At 44.2% G+C, this 13,522-nt stretch overlaps 1 protein-coding gene across 1 annotated transcript; it reads left to right on the forward strand.

The window, feature by feature from the left end:
- The first annotated feature begins 570 nt into the window (after window positions 1-570).
- Window positions 571-13,039, forward strand: apcdd1l (adenomatosis polyposis coli down-regulated 1-like). The gene is made up of 4 exons (XM_073468985.1): window positions 571-712; window positions 10,174-10,357; window positions 10,771-11,290; window positions 11,623-13,039. The coding sequence occupies exons 1-4, from the start codon at window positions 628-630 to the stop codon at window positions 12,394-12,396; spliced, it is 1,563 nt and encodes a 520-aa protein (XP_073325086.1). The 5' UTR covers window positions 571-627; the 3' UTR covers window positions 12,397-13,039.
- The last annotated feature ends 483 nt before the right edge of the window (window positions 13,040-13,522 follow it).

Genomic DNA, 13,522 nt, shown 5'->3' on the forward strand with positions numbered 1-13,522 from the left:
GAAGCTCTAAACCCCCTCCTCCACACACACACACACACTGAAACTTTCTCTATCTCTGCCCTCCCTCCATCTCTCTCTCTCTCTTACTCCCTCCTCTCAGCTCAAAACTATAAGAGGCAGACAGGAGTGCGCACACACACACAAAATACTCCTGCTTACATGCACACACACACACTCGCTGCACATGCATCGAGTGGAACAGCTCCACAGTGCTGCACAGTAGTGAGGCCACGGTGTGTGATTGAGAGAGGGGGGTTAGAGAGACACAGAGAGAGAGAGAGAGAGAGAGAGAGAGAGAGAGAGAGAGCATTTACTCTCCCCCTCACCAACTTAAGGAAAGCACCAGTGTGTAGAAGTTGCATGAAGCGTGTTGTTTCAACTGAGGACTTTCTTGTCAGACCATGGAAGTCATGAAGTGGAGGTAGAAGAAGAAGAAGAAGAAGGAGAGAAAAGAAAGTTTGCTGGCTGAACACAGGAGTTTCATCTGAGGGGGATTACTGGACTCTTCATATATGTGCTCGTGTCATGGTGATATCCTACATGATCGTCTCTTGTTGACAGGAGCCTCTCTGTGCTTTGGATTTTCCCCCCGAGGATCAAAGTTTGTTTTCTGAGCAGAGTGTGTGAATGAAGTGTGCGGAAGCCGGAGACATGTCAAACGGACGTTTCAGTCACCTGTTGAGGGGAGTCTGGCTGCTGTGGCTGTGGCAAGGTGAGTCCAGGCACTGTCTGCAGGATCAGTGTGTGTTTTTATGAGTCTTACAGCTGTCTAAACAACTTTTAAAAATATATAGTTTGCCTTAAATTACTTCCATAAATCCACAGATTTCTGTCCGGGGAATTTGTGGAGCTTTCACTTACAAAGACAGATTTTCTTTAGTTTGATTTTGATCAAACTTATGAAGAGAAATGATTTAAAATATTAAGAAAGCTTAGTGTTCTGGGTCAAGAAATGCTACTCAAAATTGCATTTAACTATTAAGATCATTATTCCTAAGTATGGGAATAACTTTTTGTGGTGTAAATCTTTGCATTTAGTGTCTGATCCTAAAAGATTGAAGCAGATTTCCTCCTTTAATCCAAAGCTTTTCCAGAATGAAAAAAAAAAAAAACGAGATAAACGCTCTCTCATGTGAGAAATCAGCTGAACACTTGCGGATTTAGCTTAAAGAACACATGGCAGGACAAAAAGGAAGAGATTAACACAGACAAACTCATAATTATGAGGAAGTTATTAGCCAATTTGTCACAATTCAGCATGTGGATCAGCACTTTGAAAAATAAAAAAAAACCTACGCTGACGTTAGACTTATGAATAGTCGGTCTGTGTTCCCCCTCTCCTCTTCAAAGCGTCAGTCGGATCTGTGGCCACTGGAGGAGTCTTAAAAAGCTGTGGCTGGTGCCTTTAAACAATGGTTCCCTAGGAGCAGGGAAGCGTGGCCCTGGAACTAATGTTGCCATTATGTTAATGGTTAGAATAACAGGAGACAGCCATTACCGACCTTACCTCAGGCTGCTGCGGGGCCGATTGTCCAGCCGCCACAGCCTCGATCGCGGAAGCGCAGCATTTTGGCCATCAGGGTTGGTTAGGTTGATGAGCAGGAGGAGGCATCTGCCCAGTTATAATCATCATCAACCCCTCCCTCCCTCCCTCCCTCCACCCCTAGCTGCTTCAGTGGCAGACTGGCAGGCTGGTATCTGGGAACTGTTTTTCTTTTTCACAGCTCAAGTCGAGTAGAGGAGACAGGCGAGGTTGAGTCACTGGCCCTAAACAGATGCAGCAAGAAGCAGAACAGCGTAAACAGAGCAGAAAACTGCTCATAAAATTAAAAAGACAGATTGTTAAATTAGTTTTCAGATTCATTTTGACAGGTGTAATGTCATTTCAGTGAAGGGAAAGCTTCCCAAGCCAGTGACCAACTCGTTGCTTGTAATTCACTGAGCACCTTTTGATCCCCAACTTTGACTTTAAAGCTGAAAACACTCTTTGATTCGTGGAGTTCTGTCTCACTTGATGAAGTGGCTGAGAAAGATAAAAGTGACCAATCTGCTGTACAGAGGAGACCACAGCGAATATTTGGATAAGGCCTAGTGGATCCTTGGATGAAAGAATTTCCTGTTTTATGTTTCATTTCCTAAACCGAATCAAACTGGAGTGGATGGGAATATTTATATAACTTCATCGTTTTCATATAAATTAAACCTTGGATGCAGGGTTGCTCTTTTGGCCTGTTGACGGTCCTCTTCCAACTTTTAAACTCTCCAAGTCTGTGAAACAGCCGCCAACCGGATCTCCAAACCGAGCTTTTGGATTAAGGTGAGACGGATGTAATCGCAGCTCGAAAACATCAATGGACCATCAACTTCCCTTGTCCACTATCTATATCTCATCTGCCTCGGCCGTCAACCAAGAAGATACACCACAATGCATGTCAGGTGCTATTATAAATCAGGAATCTTCTCTAGTGTCCATGAATAGTCGGATCCACAGTGCATTCGTCAGCAGAAGTTTGAATGACTTCATAGGTGGATGTGTTGGTTCCATGTGGGCAGCTGTTGTATTAATGACGAGGGTGTGAGATGCAGCAGGACCATGTGTGTGTTGTTGCTCTGTGAACAGGAGCCAGAGTTCGCTAACCACAGTGGAACTGGCAGCAGCGTCCGCTGGGCAAACTCCTGTAGATCCCTTGTCTAAATAAACGAGGCCGCCGGATTAACTAGCTTACACTGTGATGAAAAGACAACAGTAGTCGTCCATGCGCTGCCCCGGGGACAGAGGGATACTCCTGGTCCGGGAGACCGCTGTCAGACGCTGGGGTTAAAGCCCAAAAAAGGAAGGGGGACTCGGGGTTAGAATAACACAAGAGACCTCATGTTCTTTGAAAAACCTCTAAATCAGCCTGACCCTCGCCTGACTTTGGCGACAAGAGTGGAGGGAGGAGAGAGAAACGGGGTACTGCAGGGAGAAGGCCTGGGTCAGATGAAATTAAGAAATACTTTGCATGCTTTCTGGTAGCTTTCAGTCCCTGACAGTGCCGGGCAGGAACACATTACTGTGTGTGATTTATTTTTTCTTTAGTAACAAGTATTTCAAGTTGGGGTTTGACATGTTTGCTGTCTTCAGACGCCTTTAGATTTTGCGATTGTGTAATCTTGGTCACAATCACAAAGGAATGCCTCGTAGATCAAAGAGCAGGGACACGTCATCAGCGCTCATCATACCAGTGTCCTTACGTCTTGAAAATGCAGCAACACATGTTTTTTTTTGTTTTTGTGCTTTTGCTTTATTTGAATGGCACAAACTTAAATTTTGAGTTTGTGGTTTTTATCCTAAACTTTATTCAGAGATGGAGCTTACAAAATGTTACACCAGCCTGTACAGTCTGCATCATCTCATGTCGTATTCTGATTGGTTAGTTTGAGGGTCATTGCTCCGGTCAAATTGTGAGAATTTGGTGCTAAATCTTTGACATTGTTTCATGCTTTCTTCGGTCGCCAAAGCAATCTGTGGTGTGTCTCACAGTGTGATCTAGCACTGTTTTAAAGTGACGACCACAGATTTTACCGTGTTACTGTCAGAAAAGAAAAACAAGTACAGCACACCCGTTATATAATGAAAGACAAAGTAGTTGTTCCTCGTCGTCAGTCAGATATTTATGTGTTTAAACAGGTCATATTTTACTCATAATTGTATATAATTCTAACGACTTCTATCCATTAACTGTGTTTGCGAATGGTATCTTCATCACCTCAGGGTAGGAACATTTTAATGAGGGGGTTTGTGAAATATTTTTTGCCACACACATTTATTTTTTGTGTGTTTTATTTGGACTATTCTCTAAATTTAGCTTTGTTCTTGTAAAATGTTGAACAGATTTGTCTTTTTGGGCTTTTAGCAATAATTAAAGTGACGCAATCAAAGATTTTAAAAGTGGAAATTCACTCCATGCAACTGATTTCGAAGGCACTGTCTTATAACACCAATCCAGAAGTTTCAGTGCCTGAAAAAGCAGCTGCGAACGATGAAAAATGTGCAGCAGTCACCTAAAAATGTGGTACGAGCCGGCTCGCTGGGCTACTGTAGCATCGCTCACACTCACACACATGCACCTCACTAATCTTGTCATCCCAGCCTCGCTCCACCCTCCTCCAACCGCTCATCCTTCTGACCAACTTCATTCACCTCATCAACCACTGACAGGCACAGAGAGAGAGAGAGAAAAAAACGAAACAAAGACGGGAAAAAAGAAGGGAGGAATCTGAAATCCATCCAGGAGAAATGAGCCGTAAACATTGTGGCTTTTTTCATCAGAGGAGGGGAGCAGTAATCAGTGAAGGGGGGAGGGGGGGTTAGGAGGGCACGGGCACCTCAGGGACAGTTTTGAGGGTTTTGTCCTGCAGCACTGAGGCAAAAAGAGATGAGAAAGTGGCTTTACAGGACACTGGGGGGTAGAGAAACGGGGTGAGGATGTTGTAAAAAAAGGAGGAAACACATGAGGAAGCAGTTAAAATACTGGAACATGGAGGGATTGGAGCTGATTTGCCATCAGTTCTTCTGCAACAAAATAGATATTTTCTTTCACCTTCACTGCCTCCAATCGGCCAGGTTTAATGATTCAAGCCTCAATAGAAGCGGCACTGAAGCAGACAAAGGCGTCTCTCTCTAATGAACGAGACTTAAACGTCAAGCACTTGATTCCCCCTGCACGCCCTGAATCAAAAGTACCTGGATCTGGTTCTTGTTTTTGCAGGATGGCTCCAAATAAAGAAGTACATAAAAACTGTATTTTGACGTTGGCGCTGTGGATGAGACATGAGAGAGGAGAGCGACGGCTGCCAAACCGTAATCACAAATGCAAACAAACAAACAGAGTGCAGCCTGGAGGTCTTTTATAAATGGTATCCCTTCTGCAGCCGGCTGTAAATCAATGTGCGCAGTGTGTTTTTGTCAACGTCTCTGCATGCATGTGTGTGTGTGTGTGTGTGTGTGTGGAGACAGGATGAATATAGGAGCTCAAAGACAGGTAGATTACCTTGGCCGGTCATCAGTCAGATGAGGCGAAGGCCGGTGGCAGCGGCAGTGTTGGTGGTGATGACAGACTGACCTACAGACCACACACAGGTCACAGGCTGCTGCGCTGACCCCTGGTGGGAGAAGCGCAGTACTGCAGGAGGACACACCAGGGCTGATCAGCTGCTCTTAATGATGAAATCAGGAGAAGATGGCTCTAACCATCTGTTAGACATGGCTCATGGGAGCGAAATGAGCGAAGATGATTTGTTGTAACCTCTACCTGTGTGCATCAAAGTGTGCTGTAATCATTCCTCCTCTTCATACAGGCCTTTAATAGATCCCTTCCTAACGAGCTTCTAATGTAAGTGTAAGAGGACGAAACCAGCTCGCTCTGTGCAAAAATGTATTCTGAGGTTTATTTAAAGCTAATCTGATGCCTCAGCAGTTTACATCTTTGTGTTTCCAGAACAGTTTTTCTCTGATTAGCTGCAGCAGAGAGAGAGTAACCCAAAGAGGGAATCTCATACCGAAAAGATTCCCTTTTGTTTTTCAGTTATTTCAGTTATTAACTAGTCAAAGACAGCAGTTTATCTGGAAGATATTTGTGAGTGAGTTGTTAGCTCTAAAGCCAGGTACGCATTTTAAACGACTAATTGTTTCAGTGCGATTTTTAATGGTGGTATTTGTAAGTACAACCTACAAACAGCCTGATCAAAGTGTCTGGCATGGTTTAAAAAGAAATCTGCAAACATGGAGCTGCTGATAATGCTGAGGTTTATTAGCCTGATCGAATGTGATTAAAGAAAGAAAACACTAAAAGTTGACAAAAGCTATGAAGGATAAAAATCACTAAAACTAAGAAGCATTCTGCCAAAATTAACACTGCGACTTGTCACATCTAATGTAATGTAACGCGCTAAATACAACAAAACTCAGCATTTCATATCAGTGTTATGTCTTAAAACATGCATGCTGAAGTATTTTTGCAATGCAACATTGAAAGTTTGCACAAGCGCTTCAAACTGTTGGTCCCGGAGGCTGTGTTCAGCCCAGTTTGGTGTCCAGCCATGTTCCCTGTGAAACTCCACAGCTAACTGAGCCATGAGCTTATTACAGCGGCTAACGGTAGCTCACTACAGCTAAGGATAGCTAGCAAAGAGCAGCAGCTGTCAGTTACTTGTTACTGATACTGTACAGTATGTTGTACCCCTATGATTTTAGAGCCACCCCTGTAATGTGGGGAGTCCTGTGATACCCGTACTTATTGATTACTCATCATACTTGAACTATTCATTACTGCACGTCCTATGAAGTTACAGACGTTTGTGAAATGGTTTCAGTTCTGTAAATATTGAATCAACGTTAATTTGAGTAAATGTTTGTTGTTGCACTGCATCGACTTTCTGTGTTATCTTTTAATTATGAGGCTGCATGAAGCCCAAAGTTTGTGTCGGTTTCACCAAAAACCTCACAGATGTCACTGATTAGTTTAATTACGGTTGTGTAAAAAGCTTTCATATTTGACGCCGACATAATTGTAATGAACAAGCATTTCTAGGTGAACCTAAATTCTACATATGTAAACCGATGTGTGGCTGCCTCATTTATATCAATGACAGTAGGCTAAAAAATACAAATAAAAATGGCTGTATAACCCGATACAATTCACTTTACAGTTCCAACAAGAACTGAACATCAAAACCTTAATGAATTTAGGATTTCTTGCATGGCTGTTAGACTTCATTAGTTTTAAAGAGGCGTACCTAATAAACTGGCAACATTGGAATCAGTATTTAATCCGTTTTATTGGTTAAAATACATAAAATCTATTTCTGGAGGATGCATCGAGCTCCCAACAGTGTCAGGGAGGTGCAGACAGCATCAGGGGGAAGTTTTAGAGCCCATAGTGGAAAAATAAATCAGTGGGAAACCTTTCAGGGTAAAACTAATGATATCTGACTGCCTGTGTAGGAAGTGAATCAACTAAAATGGTCCCCCATCTCCTCATAATTGAGATGGGGGTTGGATATTATCATATGTATTACAACATTGCCTTGCTTGTGGTTGGAATAGGCTCTTTTGTAGAAGAATACTTAAATAAAAAAGCCCACGATGAGCAATTTTGTTTTACTAAGCTCTGTTTTTATGAGAGTGCTCTTTTAGTAAATGCAACCATATGCCCAACTGGAGAGAGATCCAAGAGAGGGAGAGGGGCAGAATGACAAGTGACCTCAAGGAACACTATAGAAATGCTTTGGCAAAAACAGAAACTCAAATATAGCAACCAGAAAATGAGTCCACATCACACACTGTGACTCTGTCCATTCATTGAACTGTGTGTGAGGAAACACTTAGGCAACATGTTGCACGCAGCTACAAAGGCTGGATAACACAAAACAGACCGATTGGACGACTTGCAAGGAGCAGGGGAAATTAATTAATCCTGATTAGTATTTCTGCTCCGAGCACTCTCGTGGGAGCGCAGCTGTGTCCGACTGACCGGGTTCCCTCGCCAGCTGCAGTGACACGGAGCATAAACAAACACATCATCGCAGAGGGAAAATTGCAAACATGTTTCAATGACTATGACAGGAAAAAAGAGTATTAATCATATCAACAAATTGACAGACTGGTCCAATGAGGAGAAATATGCCTTGAGCTTTAATCTGGTTTTGTGGTCTGCGACTCAAACAAGCCAAGCTCTGCATATGTGTGTGTGTTTATCAGGTGGAAGGATGCTTGGAAATGACTGAGCTGCACACATGTCTGTGGTTGTGGTCAGCATATGGGAAGCATTCCAAGAGTGAGGGGAACAGAAAATATCCGCCCTCTGACACTAACACGTTTAATAAACGCCGATCACTCAGCCGCCATCTTGGAGCCTTCCGCAGAGAAAAGAAAAATACATCAGCAAGTCGCACACTTTCCATTCCAAGTCCCAATTTTCCTTCAAATCCCATCTGCTCAGTCAAATGAGAGCAAACCGATCTGTGGCTCAACAACCAGCTCCCAGCTCAACTGGAGACTCGACAGGTGATGTTCTCCCCAAGTGCATCTAAAGTCAAATGAGAGAAAAGTGGAGTGAGATTACACCCATAAAACTCTCCACCACAGATGACCCTGAGGAAAGTTGAGAAAGTGAGAGGAAGAATGTGAGAGCTGAGGGGAGTAAGAGAGAAGGGAAGGAGGAAAAAGAAAGCTGGAGACGCTGACTCAAAGCAAAAAGCTCCACATTTTCTCGAGTTAGATGAAAAGATTGGTACACCAATCTTATATTATTATATTTGTCTGTTTAATGTAAGGCTACAGCCGCTTAGCTTATGGAAGCTTAGCATACAGACTGGAAACATTGGAGAACCAGCCCAGTTGCCAGAATAAAATGTTCACAGGTAACATTTCTGCAAACCAGTGATACGTTCACATTTGTACCTGCCAAAGTCTACGTACTGTATTAACATTTCTGCAAAATATATCATATCATATCGCGTTCACGTTACATGTTTATGAGCTGACTATTGGGAGGTGGAGGGGATGGTGGTGGAGTTACAGGCGTAAAGGCTGCTAAGACAGTGACCACAGTTCAGGACTGCATTTCAACATTTGTGAGTGCGAAACCAGTGGATATTTTTAAGGAGACCTCAAGACAACTTCCACCAATACAGATAGTACGAAGTACAGATACCTTAGAAATCTACTTAAGTATGGTAACAAAGTATTTGTACTTTATTTCTTCCAAACTCTGCATGTTTATGAGCTGACTTTCATGTCTGGACTTGGAGGGGATGGTGGTGTTACAGGAGTGAAGGCTGCCAAGCCAGTGACCGCAGTTTGAGACTGCGTTTCAACATTTGTAAGTGTGAAACCAGTGGATATATTTAAGGAGCTCAGGACAATTTACAGACAGGTTTGTGGCAACCACAACAGGTATTCAAGCCAGAATACAAACTTTTACTAAACCTACCTGAGGGATTTTTGTTCCAAAACCTAACCGGACCATAAGCACAGCGTTGAAACAAGATCAAATTTACTTTGGCAACATTTACTCAGGCGAATCAGCTAATCTGATTCTGTCCAAAGGAGACAAAATCTGTATTCCACCATCTCTAAAGCTCTCTGTTAGATTCAGTTTGTTTAGTTTGACCAAAAACCAAAGTGTAAAAATTCACCGCTAAGAATAAAAGTGAGCGGAAGAGTGTGATACATAAAAGAGATTAAAAAAAAGTCAGAGAGAAAACAGGAGAGGGAGGCGTCTGTGAGAACTCAACCTCGTTGCTTTCTGACATTTGTTTTGGGAGGATGAAACTGAAGCCATAATTTTCACACACACAAAAATGCACACATTGCCAGGACAGACCCCAGCGGGCTTCCTCACGTTGCAGCCGTGAGTGTGCAATCACAAAATCCGCTCGCCATGTCGACAACGCGCACATCTCCGTGGGTGGAGCAGAAAGTGCAGTTATGACCACTGACAGGCAGACAGATTGCAGATGTGCACGTGTCAGGTCAATAAATGTTATAGAGTGAATAATGCTTTCATTTGGATTAACTTAACGGTCAGTGTTTGGGAAAACTCAAGCGGGACCATTCATCATTTTGAGTGTTTTTTGAATCATATTATCAACAGATGTGTTTGGCTCGGCTGGCCTGCTGCTGTCAGTGACCCACTGTTTGCTTAGAAATACATAAGACCATACTGTCGTGCAGGTGCTGATGTGCACACAAGCGTGCAATCACCTCCACACACACCTCCTGCCTTCGAGCAAGCCCGAAAACAAGGCCTGTGTGCTGCAGCTGCAGGCTGATTGCACAGACGAGCCAAAATGTTCTGCGCTGCGGCCAACGTCCTGATTCGCTGCTATGTATGGTGTCTATAGCACCCGCTCTCCACTCATTACATGGGAAATTTAACAAAATGACAGCCCTGAAACAGTTTACAGTCGGCCACAATTGTGTTTAGATGTAACAGGGAGAAGATGTGAATGTTCCCTGATGACGATTATCTCTTCCCTCATTTTCTGACACAGGAGGCCGGTAATCATCTCTGACTTTTGGTGCTCCCATTTCCTCCATCCACCAAAAACAAAGGAGCCTCTGTGTTTATCTGACGGGATAGCTGTGATTATTTACTCATTGTTTTCTGACTTTCTCTTCCTCTGTAGCTGTGTTTGTGGCTGGAACTGGGAGTAAACTATGGGAGGTGCCCACGGCCTCCTTCACTTCCTCCTCCAACCTCAGTGAGAGCCTGCAGTGGGAGCAGGGCTGCCAGTACCGGCACCTACAGGACAGAGTGAGAATCACAGCAGACGTGCCACCAAGAGTGGACGGCACATGGGTGTCGACAAGGTGATTTTTTTATGTTGTTGTAGAAGAATTGAATAAAGAGCAAACTATTCATTTGATCCAGTTTTTGCACCGTTGCACATTGAAAACCGAGGATCACATGTGAGAGGGGACGCTTGTTGTTGCAAACCCACAGAGATTCACCTGACTCTTCACCTCCTCTCACCTCATTGTCATGGTTTTTCTGTCCTGCAACTTCACTGTTTGGGTTCACCCTCACTGCTTTACACAAAACAATCTACATGGATAAATAGCACAACAGGTGAGAGGAAAAACACGTGTTTTTGACACAGGGGTGAACTGTCCCTTTAAAGACAGCTCTGGAAGTGGCAGGAAACTACTGCCTTAAATCTAAACAAGACAGAACCAATCACTAATATCACCTCATCTTAACCATTCCATTCCTCTGTGTTCAGATGTGAAGTTCGGCCCGGTCCGGAGTTCCTCACCCGCTCCTACACCTTCCACCCCAGCCGTCACTTCCTGGCCCTGCAGCACTTCTACACCGACAGCGGCTGCGAGGACCCGGCCTACTCCCTGATGATCAGGGGCAAGCTTCGTCTGCGTCAGGCCTCCTGGATCACCCGCGGGGCCACTGAAGCTGAACACCACCTCAGCAAGGTGAGCATCGTGGTCCACAGCGTGGCAGCCAAGCAGAGGCTGTCCTCCAGGCTGCCTGCAAGCTGCGTAGGTCCGACTCTGGGTCAAATGATGCCGGGTAAGCTGTACGAGCTATACAACACCCGGGCGGGGAGGGGATGTCTGGCAGCGCTGGGCTTCTCCATGATGGAGATGGGACTGATACGGGTGGAGACGCAGCACCACAGTCATGGAGGGAAGGTCCAGGAGCTGTTCTTAGGGGACATTCACACTGACTGGACACAGAGGACTCAGTACAGACCGACAGGATACCAACAGCCACTGCAAAACGCCATGGTGAGACATTACTGTCCTTTCTCAGTTTCTATTTCACAGAGTTGATCAGAGAAGGCATGTGGAAGACTGATTGTTTTGTATTCTTTGTTGCTCAATAGCAAAACAGTTTGGGATTCAGTGCCTTGCAAAAAGGCACTATTTTTTTCAAGTCCAACTTTAAGTGTTGAAAATGTTAAAACATTCTTCGTCCACATTTTCAAACCTGTTATTTAGTGCTGTTCATTGTATCTTGATTTATGTTTGATGGATTATTAATTAACCGATTAACTAAATAGAAAGAAATAATTAATTAATCAATAAATTACATCTCACCTCTCCATTACTCTTTGCAGCATCACATCCACCCCTGCCCTGTGTGCGCCCTGGTGTACCGCTCCTCAGAGCAGCGCCCTCCAGTGTTGCCCCGCAGCCCTGCAGCTCCCCTGTCGCTTTCTGGCCGCTGGGTCAGCCAGCTCTGCGAAACCCGTCCCAACATCCTCTTCCTCACCCGAGACTTCACCTTTGATCCTGACCAGCATGCATGGGAGGGCATCTACCGGCACTACTCCGACCCCGCCTGCTCTCAGCCCACCTTCACCCTGAGAGCCTCGGGCCACTACGCTCAGGGAAACCCCTCCGTCAAGGTCTCAGGAGCCACTGAGTTCGTCTTCAAGGTCATCCAGGTGAGAGTCACAGCCGCAGAGGAGCCCACAGCGAAGCTGCTGAACGGGACGAGGCCCGGAAAGTGTGGTCGGGCAGGAGGCTGGGAGGTCGGAGTGGAGCAGGACTTGACTCCTACAGACGGGTGTGCCCTGCTGGGCATCAAGCTGCCTCATAAGGAGTACGAGCTCTTCAAGACTGAGCTGGACCACAGGAAACACCCGCTGCTGTTCATTGGAGAGAGGCCGACCGACGGGTCTAGTCCAGACCGACCGCAGAGGAGGCCCACTTCCTTTCAGGCTCCCATGATGCTTTGCAGTGCGGGGGAGACACAGCATTCACATCGCTACGGCTCAGGTTTTAACAGCAAGCAGGTCCAGTTAGAAGCCAGTGGGACAGACAGACTGGCACAGCTGGTGTTACTGGTGCTGGGATCCGTGCTGTGCAGCTGGTTCTGTGTTTATTAGAGACATCGCTCACAAATCAAGCTGACGTCATTGATGGACATTGTCTTCTGGCAGCTTCCTTTCACTCTTCCTCCGTATGATGATGACTACATGTGTGACGGTCAAGAAAAATCAAGAGGGACTCAGGAGAGCTGAATATTTTCAGATGCTGCCTGTATTTTCACTTTAATGACTCTTAACTTTCCCCCTAAAACTAATCTGTATATAAACCACCGATATACACAAGTGCCGACATTTCAGTATGTAAAATTATATTCTTTTAAAGATGTTCTCTCTTTACAGATCAATTCCCTTTTTTGATTATTTTTGGGTCAGTACCATTTTCTTGTTATAACAAAGCGAGATCACAGTGTTGAAATGTGGATCAAAGTCACATCAAAATCAAAGCCATGGAGAGATCTTTGTCTTCCAAGATGCAGTATAATTAATGCACTTTGTACAGAACAGTGTTTTTCTCGACATACTGGGGAGAAAAGAAGCCGGACACATTTGTAATCAGCTGACATCTTTATCGGTCTGATGCCACTGTGGAGTGAAATGTTGCTTTATCTCTGTCCTCTTTCAAAGCTCTTGTATTAGCCTGCTTTTCTACCAGCAGTCAATCCAAACGAATCAAATGAATATTTATTTTAACCATTTATACTTTTTGATAAGAGGAAGATTTTGGTCTAATATTTTAGTTAGTTTCGCCATTTAAGAAGTGATTATTTTCTATGTCTATTAAAAATGGCTTTTCATAACATCTTGTGTTCACTTAGTCTTTAAATGCACAGTATGTGATTTCTGCTGCAAGGGAACAAAAGAGGTAAGTAGCATGGGATCATGGGAGTTGTTGTCTTCATTGTTACAGCAACCATCATTGAAAATGAAAATCTATCAGGTGTTACTCCGGCAGAAATGTTCACGGACGAGTTAATGTTTTGGAGTTTTGTTCCTGTTATGGTTGGACACATTTTCCAACTTTCTTCTTCACTCTTAGTTTTCAAAGTATCATGTCAATCCATCCGATATTTGAGATATGTTAGCGAAAACAACAAGTCAGGGGATCACAAAAGTCAGTAGGTTTAATTGTAGGGGGACTATGAATATATACTACATTTCACAGCCAATCCGTCTTATAGTTGTT

This window comes from Pagrus major, chromosome 6 (genome assembly GCF_040436345.1).
Source record: "Pagrus major chromosome 6, Pma_NU_1.0".
Lineage (NCBI taxonomy): Eukaryota > Metazoa > Chordata > Actinopteri > Spariformes > Sparidae > Pagrus > Pagrus major.

Excerpts from the sequence above, each read along its gene's own strand:
- apcdd1l (XM_073468985.1), top strand. The coding sequence starts at position 628 with ATGAAGTGTGCGGAAGCCGGAGACATGTCAAACGGACGTTTCAGTCAC. Across the intron at positions 10,358-10,770 it reads GGCACATGGGTGTCGACAAG|ATGTGAAGTTCGGCCCGGTC; the intron begins GTGATTTTTTTA and ends CTCTGTGTTCAG. Across the intron at positions 11,291-11,622 it reads AGCCACTGCAAAACGCCATG|CATCACATCCACCCCTGCCC; the intron begins GTGAGACATTAC and ends TACTCTTTGCAG.